General features: G+C 41.8%; 1 protein-coding gene across 2 annotated transcripts in view; it reads right to left on the reverse strand.

Annotated features, from left to right (window-relative positions):
- RNF17 (ring finger protein 17) overlaps positions 1 to 27,544 on the reverse strand; it is a 3,936,714-nt gene that overhangs the window by 2,129,432 nt on the left and 1,779,738 nt on the right. For both annotated transcript variants that reach the window (XM_044073290.1, XM_044073289.1), the window contains one exon: positions 2,577 to 2,834. In XM_044073290.1, coding sequence (XP_043929225.1) covers positions 2,577 to 2,834 — 258 coding nt within the window. The remainder of the gene's footprint in view (positions 1 to 2,576; positions 2,835 to 27,544) is intronic.

Consider the following 27,544-nt stretch of genomic DNA (forward strand, 5'->3'; position numbering starts at 1 on the left):
CCTGGTCGACCTCGATTCTGGCCTTTCTAGAAAAGGGCTATAGTGGCTACCAACGAACGGATCCAAAGGAGGAGAATACTTGGTTCTTGCTAATTCGAGTGGTGCAGAGCCCAGAACCGAGGATGTCTGCACCGAGGAAAATGGTGTCGAACTAGTCTGGGCCGATGAAGGCAGCACCATAGAAGTCGAAGGTGTCTGCACCATAAAGGCAAGGGTCTGCACCATGGGTACAGTGCCATCGAGGAAGGTGTCTGCACCGGTAACAATGACAGTGCCAAAAAGGACTGCACTGAAGAGCATGTCTGTGCCAAAAGTGTCTACACCATGGAGGACAGAATCGTCAGACTTGGAGCCGAAGGGGATTGCACCAACAGTGCCGAAGGAGACTTCACCTGCAGAGATGGTGCCAGTAAGGGCTGCAACAGAACTCTCGGAGCCGTACGTGTCTACACTGGGAACTCTGGTGACAGTGTCAATAAGGAGGACATGGCTGGAGCAAGTATCAACTGGGGCGGTGCCGTGCCTGGGGCCGAAAGGGTCATAGGTAGCAGAGCCAGAGTAGCAATTTTCACTTTCTTATGAGTCGCCTCCTTGCGATCTCCAGAGGGAGATGAAGTCAGCGACCTCGATGAGGAACGCCTCTTACGGGGTTTAGCAGGAGGGGGTAAGCCCTCCGACCCAGAAATAGCCTCACAGAAAGGAGATTTGAGTAGACCTTTCAGGATTAACTTGTTCTTTCTCTCGTTAATAGTTCTGATTGAAAAATTTCTACAAATCCCACACGGGGGAGCCACAGTAAGGTGGGAGACATTCAAACAATAGACACCTAAGTCATGGCCATCGGAAAGCGGTAACTTAAGGCCACAATCCTTACACTGTTTAAAACCAACACTACTTTTCTTGTCTGACATAATGATGTGGAGGACAACAGTACCAAGAATAAAGGCTACCCAGAAGGGTAAGAAGAGAGAGAAAGAAGGAAGGATTACCAACGGTGGTTGATAAATCCCTCATTGTTTCAGCATTCAAATCAGAGTGCAATAAAATATTATGTGGGGATGCAGTTTCTAACAATTTATGAAGTGAATGGAAAGATACTAAAGGGAGAGAGTCTTAAAGATAAGATAGGGTAGAAGAATAATAAAAGTAACTGACTGAAAAACTTTTATAGTAGTAACAATACATAAACTTTCAAAAATTATTCACTTAGCTGAGACAGAGTGGCTTGACACGGCTGTACAGCAACATAGCGAATGAGATCTGTAACAGGGAGCAGAGCATTCTGGGTAGGATCTTGGCTCGAGAGTTTTTGGCTGACGCGAGCTTGATATATGGCCACCTTGGTTCCGAGGACAGAACCGATAACCCATCAGTAAGGAATGAACGAAGATTAACAACATCAGATTGTATGTTTTGAAATGCTCAGTAAAGAAAGAAAATACAATATAAAGTGATTTATTAAGCATTCTTATTCACAGACTGAAGAGTTTAGATCTCTGAGAAAGGTAATATAACACAAGGAGTATGACACAAAGTTCTGGCCAAAGATACCCGTAAGAAAGCAGAGAGAGCTTTTTTTCCCCAAAGGACAAACTCAAATGTTGACACAGCAATATCAGCTATAGGGCCCCCATTTGCTAACATTTTCTTTTTGTTTACAGCTGCAAAGGTATTGATTCTATATTTTTACAGGCAAGAAATTGTATTATAATGGTAGCCATACCAAACTAATGGCCATGAGTCTCCATAGCAATCATTATGCACAACAGGAAGGAATGGATCAAGAAGTACAAGTTTCTTAAGCTATGAAGTATATAAAACTGAAATCAGAAACTGGTGTCCACAGAAGTTTGCACTAAAAAAGTGGATTCCAGTTCTACTTGGAGTCCTGCTATCAATCAGTGTTCTAATCATTAAATTATGTCTTAACCTTTTAACTATTACCTCGAAAGTATGCCAGAGGGCATATAACTGTCATTGAGAGGGAAAGACTACTGAAATAGGGATGTACAGAAACTAATGAAATAGTTGAATATAAAAAAATTGCACAGGTTACCACTGAAAATATTGCATGCTGGTAAAGAGACTCTGTGTTTGAAATACAAGCAATGGACACACACTAACAGTATTCAGCAAAGTGCCATTGGGCAACCCTTCTCAGTGTTCCTGATAAATATAATTGGGGTTCTTTCATCCATACAATAGGGATAAGAAGAAGCCTGTAAAAGTCTATTCTGTTCTTTTCAAAGGCTGTCAGATTGCCACACAATGTTCAAACATGTCCTTACTGTGTAAGCTTTCTGACGTATGCTTAGAAACATACCAGATGGAAAACGTCAGTCGCATATTCGGCATTTTCTCAGGGTGTCATTATGCATCTCTTTTGTTCTCAGTGCTGTGGTAAGTCTATACAGAATACAGCACAAACAGTATATGGCCTGGTTTGCTTAAAATTACCTTTGTAAAATGTGTGGTGGTGAAACTGATTAATTGACTGTCCCATTCTGAATCCTAAAACATAAATAAACATGAGTATTAAAGGATAAAGCAGCAGCTGAACACTGAGATTTTCATACCTTTCAATTAAAGATTCAGATGACAATGGCTGCACAAATATACAACTTGGAGACTTAACAAAAGTAACCTTCACTTCAAGGTTTACTCCTTTACTCAATTCTGCAGCAAGTCCAGAAGTTGATAAATCCCTCATTGTTTCAGCATTCAAATCAGACTGCAATGAAATGTTATGTGGGGATGCGGTTTCTAACAATTCATGAAGTGAAGCATCCCAGATATCAATACTCTCTTGAGTCGATATACTCTCCTTTTCACAGCTTCAAAAAATATGAAAAAAAAAGATAATTACTAACATTTTACCAGACTTCGAGTTTATTTGCAACTTTTCAAAATTAAACATGTAACCCCTTTTATACTTTTACATTAGTTGTCAATATTACATTGTGCTAGTATAACATATGGGTAAAAGTCACAAAAAATGAAAATTAGAATATCAGGTAATGTACATGCATGAGTGCACACACACTCAAGTACACACTTGTCCATCACAATGCACAAATATCAAAACAGACTATGTTAATGGCAAATTAAATATAAATATAGTGGGTAATGAGCAGCAGGCATACAAAAAGTAAGTAAACTTACCACAACAGTAGATGCTTGAGTAATTAGCAGTACCCTAAGCTATACGAGCTATATCCTTCATCAGACTTACATGCCGACACGCGTTCAAAGCTTAAAGGCACCTTCCAAGAGCTCAAAGTGTTAGCTTAAGCTGGGATTACCAAAAGGGAGGTTTGGGTGTCATGCCTTTCAGTGCTTTCATGCCAACTGAGTGAGAGAGGTTGGGCCCTGAAAGGACATTGCTAAGAACAATAGAAAACAAACGTCCACATCCTGGCATAAAAAACACATAAAAAACAAGAGGGATAGCAGGAGGGAGGGGCTACTGCAGCATCAAACATCTGCTGCTATAGTAAGTTTACTTAAACAAATGTACTATGTTCATCATACTGATCACTGCTGCAGTAGCCCGTCACTCATCTTGTGTACTCAAATAAGACGATGAGGCTTGGGTGTTCATTTAAGTAGTTTATTACACATAAACACATCAGGATGGATGACTGGATAATTAAACTTAAACGAGCTATCTGACTGACTACTACACACGTACATGCTCTCTCTCTGGTTGCTCACTCAAAATGGCACTCTTAACTTTCACATGTTCAGTACTTATATGCACATGCCCATAGACTGGAACGGCTCAAAGGTACACGCACACTGATGTAACATTATCCCTCTTTGACTATTCTGTTATGCAATGAAAATGTCAATTGGATAAGTATGCAAATGATACACGGATATATGCAAACAATAACAATCATGTACTGGTTACTGCATGTTTAGGATTAGGTCATGAGATACCACTTGACTTTGTCATGTAATAATTAGAAAAGGGTTTACCAGAACAGGGACAGTCACTGGGGAATGTTCTTCAGGCTTTTCAGGGATACCTTTCAGGAACAGGAACAGACAAAATATTCTCTGGAACAGGAACATTGGACAAATCACTCTGAGAATTAGTCTCTGTATTACAGACAGGATGATGTAAAAATGGCTCGGACACCGGTAAAAACCAGTTATGTACTTATCATAACTTTCCATGTGTGTTGTCCATTATCATCTTTTCCTCACGGATGGGTTTGGATCTGACACTTGGATCCGACTCGTACATTACTAAAGCTCGTGGTCGCAAAATTTGCTTTTGGGCACCTCCCCTTTACCCAGAATGCACCTCATGCATTACCTCTGATCTTGCTTGCTAATTATATATGCATATTATTATACACATATACAATAATGAAAAAGAAAGCAGGACCCCTAGAGCAATGAAAAACATATATATACATATATCCTCAGAAAGGAGGTGAAGCCATTGCAAGGCTATATTGAATAAAAAAGGAACGTATAAATTCAGGACATCTCGATCCATCAGAAGCTTGGTTAGTGGGTAGGTTATGAGGAAAAGTTGAAAATGGACAACACACATGGAACGTTATGGTAAGTACATAACTTATTTATATGACGTTGAATTTTCACCTTATTCTCACTGATGGGACAGAGTCCTAGCATCCTGTACCTTGAGTGGCTCAAGGGAGAATAGCCCTTAGGACCACAGACCCAATTGCAGCTCTACCCCTGGTAACCAAATCCAATTTGTAATGAGTAATAAATGTATGGTAACTGGTCCATATGGCTGCTGCACAAATACTGTCAAATGAAACCCTGGATTGGAAGGCAGTAGTAGTAGTAGCCATGGCTCAAGTAGAATGACCTTTAGCAGGCCTGGGTAACTGTTTATTCTATTAATGTTAAATATAAAAAATGCACTGAGACAGCCATTTGACTAAAGTCACCCTGGACACAGGGATACCTTTTCTAGTATCTGAAAAGGCTACAAATACCTGATCAGTTTTTCTAAAAAATTTGTCCTATGAAGTTAAAAGCAGAACTGTTTGTGAACATCTAGCAAATGTGAAGAATACTCCTCTTTATTCTGAAAATTAGGAAAGAAAACTGGCAATTCAACAGACTGATTTAAGTGTATTTTCTGAAACCATTTTGGGTAAAAAGGAAAAAATTAGTATGGAGGGAGACTCTATCCTTATAAAAAAAAAAACAAATAAGGTGATTGAGGCGATAAGGCCCGAGTTCAGAAACCCTTCTAGCGGACATGATTTTCACTAGGAAAATACTTCCACGACAGAAATTTCAGGTCACAGTGTGCTGTTGGCTCAAACGAGGGACAAATAATATGCTTTAAAATTAAATTTAAGTCCCATGGCTGTGAAAGACCTTTGTACGGGGGGCTTTAAAAGTATTGCCCCTTTCAAAAATTAATGATCTATTTTCACCTGAATGGAAATTCAATATGGCTGCTAGTTGTACCTTAGCTGTAGCTGCACCTTCATTAAAAAATGTGCTAAGAAATCCAAAACCATATGAATAGGAGCGGTGAAGAGGTCTGTGCTAAGACTCTTCGCCCAACAAGCAAAACGTTTCCACTTACTGTGAAAAATTTTATGGGTGGAGGATTTGTGAGAAGAAAGAATAATGTGTTGCCTGGCTAAGACCAGAACTGGAGCAGCCAAGTTGCTAACTTTAGATTGTGCAAATTCAGATGAACCATTACAATTGGGTGTGACAAGAGATCTGGAACTGGGTCCAGAATCCAAGCTTCATGCAGAAGAGGTGGCCACAGGAAAGGGAAAACATCTGTGGAGGCCAATAGGGTGCAATTAGAATTATTGTCCTTGTCAACTGATTGGATTTCAGTAAGAAGACTGGGATCAATGGGGTAGGGGGAAAGACATATAGAAGACCCGGGGGTCAATTGTGGAGGAGTGCATCCCTTGGAGACTCGGGGTTGAAATAGTTGCTGAACTACACATCTACAACAACTGGAAAGGCCACAGAAATACCTCACAAGGATTACTGGCCTCATACAGATGCCCTACGCAGACAGTCTCAAAAATCTCCAGCTTTACTCCGTCGCATATCGTCTACTCAGAGGTGATCTCTGCCCAACATACAAAGCTGTCAATCCCAGAGCTGTTGGACATGCTCCACGTAAAGAAATCCCAATCCCTCCGAGCTACACGCTCTAGAGACCTAAACCTTGTCACTACAATAAAAAGAACATGCTAGAGGGATAGATACCTGTCCCAGAGACTTCCCATACTTTGGAATAAACTACCTATCTGCATCAAACAAAGCTCCTCATTAGCACTCTTCAAGAAAAATCTTGATGACTGGATGGGAAATAGGAAATTCAACCCAGGGATCACCTCTGTGGCTCTGCTTGACAGGGGCACAGGAACATAATTTTCTTGAGTGGCAAAAGCCAGGGTACCTTTTTGGCTAGGCTTATATAGGCCCTAGGGCCAATAGCCTAGTAACTACCTATGAACTTGTTCATTGGAGAGGTGAAAAGGTCGTAGCAAAGCTGGCCCCATCGATGGAAAATCATCTCTACAACTCTCTGACTGAGGACCACTTGTGAGGCATTAGAATAGTCCTGCACAGTCTGTCTGCTATCATGTTGAACTTCCCCAGGATGTGCGTTGCTATCATAAAACGGCTGGACGAAATTGCCCACTGCCAAACCCTGAAGGCTTCTCGACATAGGGAATAAGATCTCTTTCCCCCTTGTTTGCTGAAGTACCAAACTACTGACATACTGTCTGACTGGACTGCAATAGTCCCTTGAAGGGAACAGTGCTGAAATGCTTGCAATGCCAGAAGCACCACTCTCATTTCCAGGACATTTATATGCAGATTGGCCTCGATGGAGGACCAGGTGCCTTGGGCTGTCTTCCCCAGATAATGACCCCCCCACACATTATCTGGGAAGCATCCGTGGTCAAAGTGGCTTTCGGCTGTGGAAGACGAAATGAACGACCCTGAGTAACCTGATCAGACTGAAGGCACCAAAGAAGTTCCTGCTTACAAAGGCTGGTGAGGCGAATCTTGAAGGACACGGGAAGCTCTAGGAAGGACTACTGTACCGATTGGAACCACTGGAGGATTCTCATGTGGTAATGTGCTAATGGAACTAAAACAATTGCTGCAGCCACTGAACCAAGAGTCTGTAGGACCAAGCGAGCTGGTATCGCGTTTCTGTGAAGTAATTCTCTGACCCGAGATCTGACTGTCGTCACTCTTGAGAGTGGCAGCTTAGCTACCATCTGATTTGCATCCTGGACTGCACCTATAAATTTGAGGTTCTGTGTGGGTTCTAGAGACGACTTGTTGAGATTTACTATAATACTTAAAAGTGCACAAAATTTTAAAATGGAGTCTCTTGCCTGAATAAGAAGATGCCTGGTTGGGGCGATGATTAGCCAGTCATGTAGATATGGAAATACCCGGAATCCTTGTTGTCTCAAGAGAGCTGTTACTACTGCCATGCATTTTGGTAAACACTCTGGGGATTGTAGTGAGTTCAAAGTGCAGAGCTCGAAATTGACAGTGACTGGCTCCCAGCAGGAACCGCAAATACCTTCTGGACCGCCTGTCTATTTTTATATGATAGCATGCATTCTAAAGGTCTACAGAGCACATCCAATTGTCCTTTTCCAGGAAAGGAAGAATGGTCTAAACCATGACCATCTGAAACCTTGCCTTTTTTATTGACTTGGTGAATTTGCTGAGATCCAAAAAGGTCTCCAGTCCCCAGTTTTCTCTGGAAATACAAAGAACCTTGAGTAAGTTCTGGATTCTATCTGATCTGGTGGGACTTCTTGGGTGACTCTGTTGTCGAGCAGCTTTTGAAACTGAATGGCTGCCTGTTCCCACTGACTGGTTGAAATGTCCTGGATCTTTCCGATTATGGGAAGGGATTGGGAAAAGGGAATAAGATAGCCCCTAGACATGATGTTCTGCACACATCTGTTTATTAGTTTTAGCCAGGCATGTAGGTGCAGAGACAGTCATCCCCCCAATTGCCTCCAGGGCAAAGCAAATCAGGCCTCCCTTCAGGAGTGCTGGAAGGGCTTACCAAAGAATGATTCTCTGGAGCCCTGGTTTTGCAGACCCCCTCTACCGCGAGGGCGCCATCTTCCATTACTGTTCCCCCCTCTGCCTCTGGGGGAACTCTCACCACACGTGTCATAGAAAAAAACCCTGCAATTTTCTGAATGACATTTTTCCGCTACCCCTTTGACTCTTAGGGTTGGGTTTCTGAGGTGTGGAAAAATGTATGCCCATTGCAGACAGGGTCATACCCTCTTGAAGGACATAGGAAGCTCTGGGAAGGACCAGCATCTTTCTCACTTTAGGCCCAAAAAGGTATGAGCCATCAAAAAGGGCATTTAAAAACAAAGTCTTAAAATGCTCCACAAAGTCGCAAAGGCACATCCAGGCCTCCCCCTCCTCATAGAGATGCCTGAACCCACTGCCCTTCAAGTTCCATCCGCTGCATAAGAAATGAGATGCATGGAAACATTAGCGATACAATGTAAGGTGGCGAGCTGAGAAGAAACCCTGTCTCGTGATCCCTCAGCTATTGCTCCTTCAAGGGAATCTGAAAGCTCTTTGACTAGATCCTTCTGCAACCTAGTAAAGTAAGGCAGGTAATTCAGGGACCATAGAGCAAAAGTCGCTGATGAAAAGACGCCCTTCCTACATTTATCCATTGTCCTGGAATATCTATTAGGAGGATGGATAGTGGAACTAGTCACCGAGAGTTCCTTTTTGGTTGCTGCCACCACAACCATGGCATTCACTGCAACCCCTTTGGTCCAAAACATTTTGTCTATAGGGGACAATTAATTTATTTGATATCCGAGGGGTAGAGAATCTGGGGTCTCCACACCTTCTTGGAAATTAATTCATTAAGTTCATCCAAAGGCAGGGTCACCCAAGAGGAGGGGTTGAGAACCAAAGGCCTTCAGGTATACAGACTCCTCTGGAGAAGGACTGCTGGAGTGCCAACCATCTCTCTGCTTCAATAAATCAAGAATGTCTCCAAAGGAGACATCCTCAGGAGGTAACCGTGGGGATCCCTCTCCTTCATCGAGATCAGTATCAGAAGTGAAGGACTCTTCAGTTGAGTCTAAATGCTTCTTTTTGCAAGTCCTCTTCCTAGGAACCTCCTTGATGGGATACTCCAGGGATGTTCTGGAAGAGGCGGGAGTACCAACTGTAGTATCCTGAGGCCCACGATCTCGCTGTCCCTGTGGAAGAGATGGCCCAGAAGAAAGACACTCTGGATGAACAAAGGGAGTCTGGAGATCCAAAGAAGAGCCAGTCTGAGAGGCTGGAGAAACCATAACCCTCTTCAGAGCCCCGAATGCAGTCTGTTCCTGAACCAAGTGGGCCTGCAGATCCAACAAACAAGTAGTCAGGGCCACCCCCCCCACTCCAGAAGACAGACTGTCCAAAGATGAAGCTGGAGCCGAACTCACCAGAGCCAAAGCCCCAAGGATCAAAGACCAATCCGAAAGCCTCGGAGTCGATACCCAAACCCCAGGCCTAACCAGTGTGAAACAGCTCAGAGAGTCCTCCAACTCCAATAGAGCAGTGGAACTCAAAGGAAATACCTGATCCGAAGGAGAAGTCCTCTGATCAGATGTTGGACGGATCTGGATATTCAAATCTCTCGACTCCGAAGCCTGGAAGGAAGTAGGAGGAGGAACAGGAATCGGGGTGGAGACATGGTTCGATTCAAAGCTCAAGGAGTCAGATCTGACAAAAGCTTGGCCAGCGCCAGAGTGCCTAGTAGCCTTCGTACCACTCTGTCCACATCATCTGAGAGGCTTCTGGTGCACCAAGAAGATAAGGCTGGAGACCTAGGCTTAGACTAGGAGGGGGAAATAACTTCTACCAATGCTGGACTATCAGTCTGATCCGATCTCATCAGAGCTGAAGGACCTGACCGCTCAGAGGATCTGTCTGAACCAGCCTTCAAAGGCCCTGATGGATCCAGTAGTATAGATTTTTTGCTTGAGGGCTCCAAGGGATCTTTCCGAGACATTTTTGAGGTTTGGACTAGCTAAAAGATACAGAGTCTGAACCAGCAAAGTCTTAAGAAAAAGGAAGAAAACCTTTTGACACGAATTTGTTTTTACGGTGAACCAAGATCCTTTGGTTAAAGCAGAGACATGTACTACAGTCTTCTTAGAGGTGTAATGCCCCAAAACAATACACACACATAGGGTGTGAATCACTTAGAAACATTTCCTTGCAACATTTCTCATACTTTTTAAGCCTAAAGGTTTGTCGGCCACAGCAAACAAACAAAAAAAAAAATACACACACACACACACACACACACATATATATATATATATATATATATATATATATATATATATATATATATATATATATATATTGACCACACACACACACAAACTGAGCACACTCCCAAAGACAGAGGAGAATTTAGGAAGGAATGGGCTCTTTTTTTTTTTTTTCTTTGATGGGAAAAAAGGGAAAGACAACTACCAACAATGGTATTAACGGATTTAGCGACCGCTAAAAAGGGGAGGGGAAGGGGCCTAACAGCAACAGTAGTGAAAATTACCTAAAAAGGTAGTGAAGAAAGGGTGCAGAGACTCAGAACTCAAGAACTTTCATGAAAACAAGTTATAACGACATAATATACAGCACAAAACACTTCATAAGCCTAAGAACAAAAGGCGACCAATGTTCTTCGTGAAGAGGCAAATGAGATCTGAGGTAATGTGTGAGGTGCATTCTGGATAAAGGGGAGGTGCCCAAGAGCAAAGTTTGCGACCACAAACTTTGGTAATGGTTGAGTTGGATCCAAAGGTAGGATCTGAACCCAGTGAGGATAAGGGAAAAACTGACTATCACATTAAATGTTTCTGATTCCGCTTGAATGCCATACCTTGTGACCCAATGATGTACAATCTTGGTTCCTCACACAAATGTTTCATAAGACCTATTCGCTGAAAACCTTTCACTGTCTGCATCCTCACTATCTCTCCTTTTAATGGATTCACAGACTTCCTGGTCTTAACATAGTTGGACTTTTGGGACAAACACTACTTTAGGATTTGAGCTTTTACTGCTTTGTTGTTTTCAGTATTTCGAACCAACAAATTCTGATTGGTGGTGTGGTTCTGGTTTTTCTCGACAGTAATCTCTGGGCAGGTGAACGAAGAAGTCTGACACAAGGAATGTTTCTGTGATTAAGCAGATAACGAAAAATATCAGTATTGTCATGTTCAGATTTTCCCAACAGCTGTTTTGCGCTTTAAACTGCATGTTCAGTCAGGACATTCGATTGTAGGTATTCAGGACTACTCGTAACACGAACAAAGTCCCACAATTCATCAAATCTTTAAAACTGCTGACTTGTAAACTGTGTACCATTGTCAGAAATGACTGTGCAGACTACCCAGGACAGAAAAATGCCTCTTCAACATTATAATGACAGTACTGGACATTCGATTAGGAAGTAGGTCAATCTTGAACCAATCTGAATAAGAATCTACTAACACCAGGTAATGGTGACCATTCCATTCGAAAATATTTGTAGCTTCTGACGACCACGGTAGTTCAGGAATCTGGCTTAGGTGAAGTGGTTCTTTTTGCTGACATGGTTTATTAGCACTATTACAAATAGAACAAGTTGAAGGTTCTTTGTCAAGATCTTTTAACACAGAAGGCCAAAATATTAGTCTTCTCACCCTTCTTTTGGTAGAATCAGTTCCTGGGTGGCCACAATTCAAGATTTTAATATACTCTTGTGGCAAGGACTGTGGAACAATCACTTTTGGACCTTTTATTATGATACCATCTTCCATCTAAATCTGGTCTCTGCAGGGAAAATACTGCTGCACATCTGGTGGTTAACAAGATTGCTTTGATGGCCATCCTTGACTGATAAAGTGGTAGAGCTTCTGGAGCACTGGATCTGAAGCTGTGCGAGTTCTAAGCTCATCAAGGCATGTGGAAGAAAAATTTTTTACTTCCATGACTTCAAAATCAGGTTTCTCATTGTCATGCAGTTCAGTGTTTTTTTTCTGGGCGATCTGGACAAAGTGTCAGCCAGATAAAGAAGACTGTCTTTTGTGTCTAACAAGTGAAAATTGTACTTTTGCAATTTCAACATCATGAGTTGCAATCTCGCCGGAGCTGTGTGCATAGGCTTTTTCAAAAACAGTGACCAAAGGTTGGTGGTCGGTCTCAGTTTGAGTAGGTTGGCCATAAATATAATCATGGAACTTCAAACATGCAAATACAACTGCCAAGAGCTCTTTTTCTATTTCAGCATACTGCATCTCGGTCTGGGTTAGAGTTCTGGATGCACAGGCTACTGGTCTGCTCTCGTGAAGAATGACTGCACCAAGACCAAATTTGAAAACATCACAATAAAGAGTGACAGGTTTGTGAACATCACAGTATCAAAGTGGGTAGACTGACAATTTTCTGTTTCAGGACATCAAATGCTCTCTGGTGCTGTTCCAAGCAGGACCAAGTTACATCTTTGTGTGTCAGCTCTCTTAGTGGTGCTAAAAAGTCACTCAAATCTGGGATGAATTTGCCCAAAAAGTTGACCATGCCAAGAAAACATTTTAAAGAAGTGACATTGTCTGGAGCTGGCATCTCAAGAATCGCAGTTTGCTTCGAAGGATCTGGTTGTAAGCCTGAACTGGTAAACAAATGACCCACCTAAGGAACTTCTTGTAGCCTGAACTTATATTTGTTGGATTCAACTTAGATTCACTTCACAAGCATGTTCCAGAACTTTCCTGAGGTTTCTATCATGTTTGACTTTACCACTGCCTCCTACACGGCTATCCTCTACTATAACAGCACATGGATAACATGAAAAAATATGTTCCGCTGCACGTTGAAAGACTTCGCTGGCAGAATTTATCCCAAATGGCATTCTTAAAAAATCTGTATCTTCCAAATGGTGTACTGAAAATGCTTAGCAATGAAGATTTTCAATCAAGCAAAATTTGCCACAATGAACTTTCTGCATTAAGACAGAAAAAAAACAGTGGCATTTGGCATAAGAGCAGCATTGGATGATGAGGTAGTTTTAGTTCTTTGTTCAAAACTCTTGCATCAATACATATTCTGATATCATCTGAGCTTTTCTTACGAGCTACCACCATGGAAGATACTCATTCAGTTGGTTCTTCTACTGGACAAATTATACCTAGATGCACCATTCTGTCTAGCTGATCTTTGATTCTGTCTTGCAGGGCTACCGGAACTTTACATGCTGGTGTGATAACTGGGCTTCCCTCATAGTCTAACTTCATGGAGTACACAACTAGGCGTTTGCCCAACTTGTCTTTGAAAAGAACAACATAATCAGAAAAAAAGTCTATGAAAAATCCTCGTTGTTACACGTGCTTATATGGTGGACTTCTGCATTAAATGAAAGCAGTCCCATTTTCAAACAGACTCTGAGGCTTAACAATGACCGCACATGTCTTTTGACTACATAAAATTTTAAGCGATAGCTGTTCCCAGCAGAGTGACATGAAAGCACTATAGAACCTTTGGTTTGAATTTCATCACCATAATCAATAAGTTTCACACACTTTGCCAGATCAAGCTTCTCACCAGCACTTACTTTGGCAAACATTTCTGCTGACATAACATTGCACTTTGAACCAGTATCAACTTTGAGCTCTACAGGTCTCTCACTAATCAGAACAGTACAAAATACTTTATTCTTTGCCCACAAATCTACTGCAGTGTCTGTTTCACCAAGCGCTGACACACCATCAACATAAGCATGACTGCAGCTTTCTAGCTGATCACCTTGCCTCTTTGAATACTCTTCTTTAATAAAAAAATGTGCTCCTTAAGATTTACAGAACCTTTTGAAATGATTCCACTTTTTACATGTGTGGCACTGCTGACTAAAAGCTACGCAGTTCTCTCGTTTGGGCTCATGATTACCTCCACAAGTACGACAGTTTACTATGGGGCCTCTCAAGTTTTGCTGACTCACCCCTCTGCTTCACTGAGTGTCCTCTGTGCTTTACTGAAGCTGCTCTGGGTTTTGCTAGGGAGGCCCAGGGTGTGGCCATACCCTTAGGCCTGTATCTTCTAACCTAGTACTGCATACCATCAACACTGGCAATGGAAGGCACTGCAAACAAGTTTTTCTGATTTGTAAGCATATTTGTGTGCTTTTCTGTGAGCTCATATATTTGACAAATTTCTATGGCCGTATTCAAAGTTAAGTCACTGTTTCAAAGAAAAATCTTTCTCACTGTATCATCTTTAATACCACACACAAGCCCGTCTTTTATCAACTCATCTCTTAAATCACCAAATCTGCATGTTTTTGCTTTATTACTGAAGTCAGTTACATATGCTGCAAATGTTTCACCAGGCTTATGATCTCTTGTGTAAAATATGTGCCTTTCCATTGTAATATTCGTTTGGGGGGGTTACACATTTCTCTAAATTTACATTTTAAGCACTCGGGGTCTTCCCTAGATTCAGCCGGTACCACAATATGGCAGTCTTCCCCCTCCCCTGCATACACAGCTGTGCTATACACAAATGAACACTCCCTTGCAATGGCTTCTGAACCAGCTAAATTAAGCAATATAAATGCCTTTGTACATGCATCTTTCTCAGATTAAGCAGCTTGTATGAAAATATCATACTCTTGCTCACTCTCCACTTTTCAGCAAAATTATCAAATACAAGCAGACCAGGGCTGCAAAATCCCTCTGCCACACCAACAAAATGCTTCTGTAGTTATATTCAAATGCACACATACCAGATACTCGAAAAAATATTCAACTGCACAATAGCCTCTTTGAAATGACTGTATTTTGTAAAATAACTGTACTGTTATGCTGCACACATTTGCGAACACTTTGCACACCTTGGATATTTCAAACAGCTTTAGTTAATATGAAAAAACATACAGTGAAACAAATATGGTAGTTTTCTCTTTTTTATACATTTTATGAAGTTGAAAAGTTATTTCAAGCACTGAGTATTTTTATCACTACATCGTAGTTTCAAACATTTCATTTAATTAGAAAGTCACTTTGAATGCTCTGAATGCTTTGTTTTATATTCATTGAGTACAAAATCATTTAAGCAAGTTTTAGTACCTGGATTTGTCTTTCTGACCTATTTTTCAGTCATTTGAGCTTCGGATGCTTCACTTCTGTATATTCCTCCCATTGTGACTGTGTGCCTAATCGTCTTGAAGTTGTTTTACTTCGTATCCCATTCTGATACCATGTCGTTCGTCTTGTGCATTCAAATAAGACAATGAGGCTTGGGTGCTCATTTACATAGTTTATTACACACAAACGCATCAGGACAGATGACTGGAACAGTAAACTTAAACTAATTGACTGACTACTATACACATACATGCTCTAACGCTGGCTGCTCACTCAAAATGGCACTCGTTTGCACGTGCCCATAGACTGGAATGACTCAAAGTTACACACACGGGCCCTCCTTCAAAACACTGAAATCTCATAACAATGAATTTCAAAACACTGAGACCATAACATCGAAAACCCAAAACACTGAAAACCCAAATCAACAAAAACTCAGAACACTGAAAGTGTGCAACATAACACTGAAACGTACAACACACATGTAAATGACACCCCCTCCACCTATACCACCACCAAAGTAAGAAATGCACCTTTTACTACATTTCTGAAGGAGGCAAGCCACCCTGCACCCCCCATCTGAGGGGCTCTGCCCCTCAAACCCCCCATAAATGAAATATACCAACTCCTAAATCGGACTACAGTGGAAAAAAGTTAATTTCCTAACCCCACTGTAACATGATCACCATACAGAATGTAAACATATACATGTGTTGCTTTCATGGAAGTTAAGTTCATGAGAAGTGTTGGGAGAAGTGAGTAGGGGAAAAATATTTTGCCAATTTGTAAATGTTTTTGGTTATATAGGTAAGTGATTTAGGCATTATCTTTACATTCTATATGGTCACAACACAGTGAGGTTAGGAAATTAACCTTTTTCCACTGTAGTACGATCTTGGAGTTAGTATATTTAATTTAATGGGGTGGGGGAGGGGGCAGAGCCTCCTACATGGGGGTGCAGGGGGGCTTGCCCCCCCTACAGAAACGTAGTAAAACTGTATTTGCTAGTTTGGTGGTGTTATAGGTGAAGGGGATGTTATTTACATGTACATTGTAGTTTTCAATCTTATGAAACCACGTTTCAGTGTTTTGGGTTTTCGATGTTATGGTCTCAGTGTTTTGAAATTCGATGTTATGAAATTTCAATGTTTTGAAGCAGACCCACACACACCAATCTACAGCCTTCACTATATGGGTAGATTACCATAGTTTAAAACAAATGAAAGATGGAAGGGGAAAGGGTGCAGGAGCCCAAGGAGAATGGTCCTACCAAAGTCTGACCTAGACTTGGAAAAGGAATATACCTTGTAGTGTTTTGCAAAAGCATGAACAAATGACTAAAGTGTTGCTTCTAGAATACTGCTAGAATCAAACCATTTCCAAAAAGGCATAGATGGTCCATGACACTAGTAGAATGGGATCTGACCCTGCCTGGAATAATGTTGTGGTGGAATTAACAAAAAGTAATAGCCTGAGACAACCACCAACAAAAAGTTTGCTTTGACACAGGTAGCCCCTTTTTCTTATCTTCACAAGAAATGAACATCTGATCAGTAATTCTAAAAGATTTTGTTCTGTCAAAATAATACCAGAGTTGTCTGTGGACATCCAAGGTATGAAGTATCTTTCTCGCTCAACTGTGGATTCAGGTACCACTTCAGAAATAAAAGAAGGATTAGTTCTCAAAGAAATCTCTCTCTGTGGAAAATGAGATAAGAAGGATTCCCCCATAAGAGCTTGCAATTCAATGCTCAATATGCAGAGGTCAAAGTAATCAGTAAAACTGTTTTCCATGTTAAGAACCTCAAGTCAGCCAGATCAGCTGTTTCAAATGGCACCAGAATTACCCATTCTAAAGACTTAAACCTTGCCTCTGAAATAAATACGACCTACTGGAGAGACAGGAATGTATTCCGGAGACTAACACTTCTTTGAACCAGGCTCCCCATCAATATTAAACAGGGTTCATCCCTAAACCAATTCAAAACGAACTTGGACGACTGGAAGGGGAACAAGAAAGTCATCCTTGGTTTGGCACCTTTGTCTCTAATGGGCACAAGCAGCCCCTAAATGATTCATCTCCTAGGGCTCTGCTTGTCAATGTTTCATCTCTGAAGACCCTGCTTACACATATCAAGGGGTACGAGAACTTGTCAGAGATTTGGGTTGCATGGCTAGGCTTAGAAGGGTCCTTGTGTTTGTTAGCCTAGTAAACACCTATGAGTCTTGCAAGAAAAATCATGCAAATCACAGAACCCACGAGACACAGAAAAGATATCCAGTCAGAAAGCTATCTGGACAAGTTGACTTTAGAAAGTGCTATACCCAAAACTTGGTAAAGGAGGCAAAAAGTTGGTCTGAGTTACTAAATTTCTGGTTCTATCCAAATAACATCTCATCCCTCGATAAACATCTAAATAATGAAGCATATACTCTCCATTGTTACTGAAATCTGGGGAGAATATTGGTAACTGAATAGATTGGTCCAGATTGGATGGCACAGTGGTGCAGCGGTAGCATTGTCGCCTCACAGCAAGATTTTCTCTGGTTTGATTCTTGGCTGGGGTGCCTTCTGTGTGGAGTCTGCATGTCCACCCTGGGTTCGTTTCAAACCACTTTACAAAGACGTGTCTGGAGCATTTCACCCTGTGCCTCCTCTGAAAATTGGCTTAGATGCAAGTTGGACTTTCCCGGTTAACAAATATTAAATAAAATAAAATAAGACTCAAGAGTTCATCTTAGATAAGAAAAAGTCAAGTACTTACCATAATGTTCCATCTGTGTTGTCCATTTTCATTCTTCCTCAACCAATGGGTTTGGATTCGATCTTTAGAACAGACACGGCCGATAATACAGCATGTGGCCAAATGAAACTGTTGAGCTCCTCCCTACCCATAACGCACCAACCCCCTAACATCAACTCAGATTTGCTTGCTATCTGAATAATGCTCCTAAAAAGGAAACCAAGTTTTGGGAGAGCCATAGAAGACACGATGATATCTTAACAGCATCTCATTCTTCCAGAAGTCTAAGATGACAAAGGTTGGGGGTTGATGTGTGGGAAGGTGAGGAAGAATGAAAATGGACAACACAGATGAAACGTTACAGCAAATACATAGCTTCTTTATCTGATGTCAATTTTCATTCATTCCTCAACCACTGGAACAGAGTTCCCAGCTACCTTATATCCCGGGTGGACTCTAAGGAATGATACTCCTGAGCACGACTGAACCAAAGGGTGCTCTTCCTCTCTAGACCAGATCCAATTTGTAATAAGTAATAGAAGTATGAGGATTTACCCAAGTAACAGTTGCGCATATGTCATCCACGGAATATGCATAAAAATACTGACAAAGTATCCACAGATCTTGTAGACTGAGCTTTTAAAAGTTTTGTTAATGAAATGCCCGATTTATTATGGCAAAGGCTATGCAGTCCGTAATCGATCTTGCCAATGTCACTTTTGTGACACACTTGTCCAATTTATCTGCAAAAGATGTAAATAATTGATCAGATTTTCTAATGTCTTTTGTTCTGTGTAAGCAAAAATGCAGCTGTCTAGGAGAGTCTAGTAAATGCAACATGTATTCACCTTTGTTTTCAAATCTGGGGAAGAAAACGGGCAAGTTTATAGACTGATACTGAATTCTAACACAACCTTAGGAAGGAAAAAGTTATATACTCACCATAATGTTCCATCTGTGTTATCGATCTTCATCCATTCTCGACCAATGGGACTCAGTTCTGATCCTCAGAACCAGCTCAGCCGTTATACAGCTAACTCTGTCAAAAAACTCTTGAGCTAAGACTCTACTCACAATGCCTCTCGCTCCATTACCTCAGATCAAGTTTGCAGCCAAATAATACAGCAGAACATATATATAAAGATAGAAGCCATGTCCAAGGTGAAACCTATAGGTACCCAGAACAAGTGTCTGATCCTCCAGGAAGAACTGTAGTGGGGAAGGAGGGTGGGATGTCAAGAAGGAATAAAGATCGACAACACAGATGGAACGTTATGCTGAGTACATAACTTCTTTATCTGATATTGTCGATCTTCATTCATTCTTGACCAATGGGACAGAGTCCCCCAGCTACTTTAGGTCCTGGGTGGCCTTATGGAAGAATATTCCTGAGAACCATAGAGCCAAAGAATGCTCTTCCCCTGGAGACCATATTCAATTTGTAATGAGTGATAAAGGTATGTGGGGTAGCTCATGATGCGGCTGCACATGTCATCCATGGAAGCCTTGGAGTGGAAAACAGCTGACGTGACTATTATCTGGTGGAATGTGCTTTCACAGGCGCAGATAACTTGAAATTATAATTATAAATAAAGGTAGCACAATCTCTTGGCCATCTTGATAAAGTAACTTTTGAAACAGGTTTTCGCAGAGTTAAACGTGAAAAGGAAGCAAATAACTGGTCTGATTTTCTAGACACTCAAGCCCTGTCAAGGTAAAAATGTGATAGTCTGTGAACATCCAGTAAATGCTAATATAAACCTTTATTGGAAAAACTGGGGAAGAAAAAAAGAAGTTATGTTCTTACCGTAACATTCCGTGTGCCTTGTCCATATCGTCCTTTATTCTCACTGGTGGGTCGGATCCGATCCATCGAATCCATCTCACCCTTCTCTCCAGCTTGAGGTCTTCAGCAAAGCTCATGGGCCTTATTCTTTACCTATAATGCAACCCTGCAATTACGTCAGATCTTGTTTGCCTCCAGCAGCCTATGGAAGAAAAACTTATTTAGTACCCCCAAGTGTATGTAAATATTCTTGCACCGACATATAGATATATATATATATATATATATATATATATATATGGGTCTACTTTAAAACACCGACGATGAGAACACAGAGACCAGAAGATCGACAACTGAGATGACCCGACAGTTTAAAAGCACAAAACTTCACATGCCCGACAAACCGCAATCCCCACAATCAACAAAACAAAACAAATACCTTTTCTAAAAAACACACACACAACACAAGCACACCAACAACCTTACAAACCTACACTAAACCTTAGATACACAACTATCTATGCACTAACCTTAACCCAAATCCTAACCCTAAGGTCTGTCACTATCGCACACTCACCTAACCTGCACCCTAACCCTAACTCACTTAAAACCCCCTCTAACCCTAAAGTCTGCCACTATCGCACACTTACCTTAACATGTCGGTGTTCTCAGCATCGGGCTTTTAATCGGTCGGTCATCTCAGTTGTCGATCTTCCGGTCTCTGTGTTCTCGTCGTCTGTGTTTATGCATGTCGGTGTTTTAAAATAAATATATATATATATATATATATATATATATATATATATATATATATATATAAAAATAAAAATCAGTATCAGGGTGACCAGTGATATCTTCTCAGGTTATATGGCCGTGTTGAATTCCATTTAGACAGGGGGAAGGATGGAGGGATGTGAGAATAAAGGAGATGGACAACATACATGGAATGTTATGGTAAGAACATAACTTCTTTATGTGATGCTGTCAATCTCACCTTTATTCTCACTGGTGGGACTGCGTCCAAGCAACTCAGGTGGCTCATGGGAGAATATTCCTCAGAACCATAGAACCAAAGGAAGCTCTACTCCTAGTGGCCAAATCCACTTTGTAATGAGTAATAAAGTAATAAAGGTATTGGGTTTTGCCCAAGCAGCCACAGCACAGATATTATCCAATGGTAATCTAGCCTGAAAAGCTGCAGACGCGGCCACAGATCTAGTGGAATGAGCTTTAACCACCTTTGGGAGAACTATTCTTTGAATTAAAAATGTAGGACATGCATAATGTTAGCCATCTAGATTAAGGGACTTCTGAAACTGGTTGATCTTTTCTTGTATCAGAATAGGAGACAGAGCTGATATGATTTTCTTATTTCAGAAGTTCTATGTAAATATAAATATAATTGTCTATGAACATCAAGGACGTACAAGGAATATTCTCCTTTATTTTGAAAGTTGGGAAAGAAAACTGGAAAGACTACAGATTGGTTAAAGGTATTTTCCAACATGACCTTGGGTAGAAAGGATGGATTAGTGCGTAACAACACACCGTCTCTGTGGAAGACTGGATATGGGAGTTTTGTTGACAAGGTCTGCAACTCGGATACTCTTCTGGCTAAAGTAATAGCCACCAAGAAAAGAGTTTTCTAGGAAAGATACTTTAAGTCACATGTAGCTGAAGGTTGAAAAGGGGGAACAATAATATTAGACGAGATGAAACAGATCGGGGGGGGGGCGATAGGTACTTATATGGAAGTCTTAACATAACAGTGCCCTTCAAAAATGCTTTGCAAAGCCAGTGAGACATAATAGGATAACCATTTTCTCCTATATGGAAATTACAAATCGCAGCTAGTTGAACTTTAACTGTAGCTGCCGCTGCTCCACCATTTAAGATCTCTGATCGAAACTGTAAAACAGAGTGAACTGGTTTTGTAAAAGGATCTATTCTGTTATGGTTTGCCCATACAACAAATCTCCTCCATTTGCTTTTGTAAAGTTTTGAGTAAATGCTTTAGGAGCTGACAATATAATATGCTTGAATGGGGAGAAGAAGGATGGAAACCTGGCAATTAGAGGAACTGGAGAAGCCAAGCTGTCAATTTTAGGGTGTCTAGACTGGAATGAATGATTCCTGATGGATGTGTCAGAAGGTCCGGAACTGGGTCCAGAATCCAGGGTTCATCCCAAAAATGAGGCTGAAGTAAAGGGAACAAGGCCAGCAGGGACCAATTAGGATAAGGATAATAGTGGTCTCCAACAGACTAGCTTTCTGCAGAAACTTTGGAATTAGTGGAATTGGGGGGGGGGGGTGTAAAGAAGTCCCGGTGGCCAATCATGAGCAAGTGCATCCCTTGGTGACTCGCCCATGGGAGGGATCAGGGCAAAGCAGTTGCTGCATTAGGCACTGTTGGGTTATGCAAAGAGGTCGCAGCAAGGCTGGGTCTATTTCTGGAAGATCAGTTCAATAACCTTCTGATTGAGGGACCACTCGTGCGGCCATACAATGGCTTTGCTCAGCTTGTCCATAAATTATGTTGGATTTCCCCGGGATGTGAACTGCTATCAGAAAGCGGTTGGAGGCTATCGCTAATGCCAGACCTGGAGAGCTTCTCGACAAAGTGGGTATAATTTGGTTCTCCCCTGTTTGTTTATAAACCACACTACAGACATATTGTCTAAATGGATTACTATCGTTCCCAAAGGAAGAGAGTCCTGGAATGCTTGCAATGATAAAAGCATCGCCCTCATCTCTAGGATATTTATATGCAGATGAGCCTTGTGGTCTTGCCAGATGCCTTGAACTGTCTTCCCGAGAAAATGCTCTCCCATCTGGGAAGTGTCCATGGTCACGGTGGCCACAGGATGAGGAGGAATGAACGGACAGCCCTAAGACACTAAATTTGAATGAATCCACCACTGAAGATCTTTTTTGAAGGCATTGGTTATCATAGTCTTGTGGGACACTGGAAGTTCCAAGATTGACCATTGTGCAAAAAGCAACCACTGGACAACCCTCATGTTTAGGCGAGTTAGAGGAATTAGTAAGATCAATGCAGCCATTTTCCCTAGAACCTGATGAAATGGTTTTGTGGTGGCTTTTGACTTCTTTATTAGTATTCTGACAAAATGACAGAGGTCGTCTACTCTGTCCTGTGGAAGTCTTGCTACTTGAGTGGTTGTGCATCTCTGCTCCTATGAACACTAAACTTTGAGATGGCTCTAGCACACATTTTTCATAATTCACAGTAAAGCCTAGAAAGGAGCAGAGATGAAGGACATAATTCCTTGATTGGAGCAAATGATGCCTGGTCGGGGGGGTTATGAGCCAGTCATCCAGGAGTGGAAACACGCAGAATCCTTTGGGGGCTGCAGTGAGACCAAAGGGCAGAGTTCGAAACTGTAAGTTACTGGCTCCTAGCCAGAAGTGCAATAACCTCCTGGATCGGCTGTCCATTCGAATATGGTAGTATGCATCCTGAAGGTCTATAGAGCATATCAAATTGTCTTTTCGAAGAATGGAAGTATCGACTGCAGTGTCACCATCAGGAACTTGGTCTTTGTTACTGATTAGATTGCTGAGATCCAAAATGGGCCTCCAGGCCCCTGTCCTCTTCGGAACTAAAAAGAATCTTCAGTAAGTTCCAGATCCTCTTTGGACTGCGAGGACATCTTGGATAACTCTTTTTCTTAGCAACTTTTGGATTTCTATTGCTGCTTGCTCCTTTTGACTGGGTGGAAAATCTGGAACCGCTTTGTTTGTGGGGACAGGAAAGGAGAAGGGAATGATAAATCCTCTGGATATTATGTACTGCACCCATTTGTCATTTACCTTTAGCCAGGTTTCTTGGTACAGAGACAACCGACCCCCGATTGCCTCCAGAGGCGATCATTCGGGCACTCCTTCAGAAGAACTACAAGGGTCTCCCAAAGAAAGATTCTCTAGAGCCCTGGCTTTCGGGGTCCCCTCTGCCGCGAGGGCGGCATGTTCCATTATTGTTCTGCCCTCTGCCTCTGGGGGAACTTTCACCTTGTGTGTCTTGCAAGCCTTTTGAGAGTTTTCTGAACCACATTTTTCCACTACCTTTTTGACCTTTGGGAAAGGGTCTAGAAGGAGTGGAAAAATGTACTCCAATGGCAGACAAGGTCTTGCCCTCTTGTTCACACCTGGTGAGAGTTTCCTTCACTTTCGGCCCAAAAAGAGAGAAGCCATCAAAAGTGGGGTTAAAGGAAGAATTGAAGGGCTCCTTGAAATCCCAAAGGCGCATCCAAGCCTGCCTCCTTAGAGAGATAACTGAGCCTGCTACCCTACTCATTCCATCTGCCATATAAGAAATGAGTATCATGCATGAGTTGACAACTGTATTCAAGGTGGTGAGCTGAGCATTAATTTCATCTGCCGCTGCATCAGCTATGGCCCCTTAGAGGTAGTCTGATAATTTTTTAATCAGGTCTCTCTGCAATCTAGTGAAGTGGGTGAGATAATTCAGAGACCTCAAAGCAAAGGTTGTTGATGAGAAGATGCTCTTCCCATACCTATCCATGGTCCTAGAGTCCTTATTAGGAGAATGGAGAGAGGAACTTGTTTCAGAAAGTTCCTTCTTAGTGGCCACCGCCACGACCATGGCATCAACCCCTACAACCTTTGATAAAAAAAAATATTTTTTTTTGTTTTGGGGCAGTAATGTAAATGTACTTATTTGGCCTCCTAGAAGTAGAGTCTATGGTGTCCGGGGTCTCCCAAGCATTTCGCAAGATTAATTCTACAAGCTCGACGAAAGGAGGTCATCCAAGAAGCTGATGGGCAAGACGCAAAGGCCTTCAGGAAGACAGACACCTCAACTGAAGGGGCGGAAGACTGCCAATCACCTCTCTGTTCTAAGATTCCTAGGATGTCTCCAAAGGAGACATCTTCAGGAGATGATCATGGGGGACCATTCTGCTTTATCAATGTCGGGGTTAGATGTGAGACTCCTCTGGGGAGTCAAGATGCTTTTGCTTGCATGTTCTCTTCTGGGAGAACTCTTCATTGGGATACTATGGAGAGGTTTCAGGAGAGCAGACAATTCCCTGAGGGACATCCTGAGGGCTATCCATCTCTGCAGACCTGTGGAGAGGGCACGTGAGAAGTTAAAGGCACCTGGGCTGAAGAGGGAGGAGACCCGAAGGAGACTGTGCGTCAGACTAAAAAGTAGTCAAATTCCTTCTCATCGCCTCAAAGGAAGACCTCCCACTCTGAAGAATTTCTAGGATCCAACAAACAAGTTGACGGAGTTGAAAGAATCACTGGAAAAAAAAGGAGTAGCTCTGAAGCAGAGGTAAGAGCCAAACTCAACCGTGCAAAAGCCTCCAGAGGCATAGTTGGATCCAATAAGATATGAAAAGTCTCCACAGACTCGACAGGTGAGTGTCAGCCCCCAGAGGTTTTCTGCTCCGAAGACATAGGGGCACTCGGGCAGATATCGGATCCGAGGAAAGTATGGGGTCCTGGACCTGACACCTACACAACCTGGATATCGGAATCTTCCAGCTGTGAAGCAGGGGGACGGATCAGAGGAGGAACTGCGGCAGAACAGGGGATTTGAATCTGATCCGATTCCTTTGGGCTCAGATCCAACAGTAGTTTGGCCAAAGCCGGTGTCTGCAAAAGTCTCTCTACGTCCCTATTCACGTCATCAGATAAACTCCTGGTAGACCTAGTGGACAGGGTAGGTGACCTTAATATAGCTAGTTGTGGAGAAGGGAGTCGAGAAGAAATATTTTCAAAAGAGGGAGATCAGCTGCTATGTCTATGCTCCATTGTAACAATTGGTGTCAATGAAACTCCCTGCCCCGAAAGAGTCCTGGAACCAGACATCTGCTCCAACACAGCTTTCGGATCCGTTAACTTTGGAGCCTTCTGCTTCGGCTCTGACAGGGATCTCTGCTCCGATGAAGGTCTTCTGGTAGGTTTGTCAGAAGATTCGAGAGATACTGCCTCAGAGAAAGGCAACTTCAATCGGCCTTTCAAAATAAGCTTATTCTTACATTCCATTAATACCCATTGATTAAAATTGTGGCAAATGGAACAAGACTCTTGCAGATGAAGAGGCCCCAAGCAATACACACATAAAATGTGTGAATCATTAGGGCATCTTCTTACCTCATTTTTCACATTTTTTTAAAGCCCAAGGGCTTACTATCCTGTTTCTGTGACATGAATAAACAGGAGGGAGGGAAAGACAAAAAAAAAGACAGTCACTCTCAATCTCGCACAGTAAGTCCTCTAACTTAAATGGACAAGCGGATTCAACACACACATAGATTAAAACAGAACTGCAATTTAAGAGAGTAAACAAGAGTAAGTATATGGATATATACAGATATACTGCTTTATTTATTTACTTATTTTTTTAAGAGAAAATAAAAGGAGAAGGAACATCCTCTAACTAAAACAGACGTTCCCCAGATGTCCTCTAACTGAAACAGGGATCGAATAAAGGAAATAATGGTAAAGAAGTAATTTGTAAACTAATCTAGCTATTTGTAGAAGAAAAAGAAAAGAAAGGGATACTATTATGCTAAATAATCCATAAAAAACTAAGTACTTGGCCCAGAGCTATGCTATTGAACCTCTCTACTGCATAGCAAATGTAATCTGACATAATTGCGGGATTGTATTATGGGTAAAGAATAAGGACCATAAGTTTTGCTGAAGACCTAGAGCTGGAGAAATGGCAGGGATGGATCTGACCCACCAGTGAGAATAAAGGCGAGATTGACAACATCACACTGAGCAAGTCAACAGTTTGATTAACATTAGATTCTGAGATCACCTTAGGAAGAAAGGAAGGGTTGGTTCTCAACGAAACCCTATCCTTATGAAAATTCAGATATGGGGGTGTCACACACTGCTAGAATCTCAGAAACTCTCCTAGTCGAAGTAATGGCTACTAGAAAGAGAGTTTTCCACGACAGAAATTTAAGATGGCAAGTCGCTGTTGGTTCAAAAGGCGGAAATACCAAAGACTGCAAAACCAGCGTAAGATCCCATGGAGCTATAGGGTCCTTGAAAAGAGGCTTTAGACATAAGGCACCTTTGAAAAAAACTTTACATAAGTGATGGAAAATTAAAAAATGGTCATCGTAGCCATTGTGAAAATTAGAAATGGCCGCTAATTGAATTTTAATGGTGGAAGCAGAAGCTCCTTGATCAAAAAAGGCAATCTAAAAATTCTACAACTTTCTCAAGAGGTGCCAAAAAGGGGTCTAAATTATTTGTACAGGCCCAGATTGAAAATCTCTTCCATTTGTTAAGATACAGTTTCCTGGTGGATGGTTTGAGAAGCCAGAATAATATTTTTGTGCTGGGGAAGCTAAATTACTCTGCCTGGCAACTAATAAATTTGGAGGAACCAAGCTGTCAGCTTGAAAGTGTGAAGGTTGGGGTGCACAAGTTCCTGTGGGTGAGACAGCAGGTCTGGAAATGGGTCCAGAATCCATGGACGGTAAATCAGGTGAGGCCAAAGAAAGGGGTACCAGACTTGTCGGGGTCAAAAGGATGCAATGAGGTTCACTTTTCTTCTCAACCTTTGGGCTTTCTTCAAGGAAAGGGAAATAAGGGCAAAGGGGGAAGACATAGAAAAGACCCTAGGGCCAATCGAGAAGGAGAGCATCTCTCAGGGGACTCCCTCCGAGGGGAGGATTAGGGCAAATTAACTTCTGCATTTGTTTTTCATTGGAGAAGCAAAGAGGTCACAGCAAGGCTGGCCACATTGACGAACAAATTCCATCGCCACTTTCGGATTGCGAGACCACTCATGAGGCAGGAGACTGCATCTGCTCAGTTTGTCCGCTATCACTTTG

This window comes from Protopterus annectens, chromosome 5.part1 (assembly GCF_019279795.1).
Source record: "Protopterus annectens isolate FY-2018-M chromosome 5.part1, PAN1.0, whole genome shotgun sequence".
Taxonomy (NCBI): Eukaryota; Metazoa; Chordata; order Ceratodontiformes; family Protopteridae; genus Protopterus; species Protopterus annectens.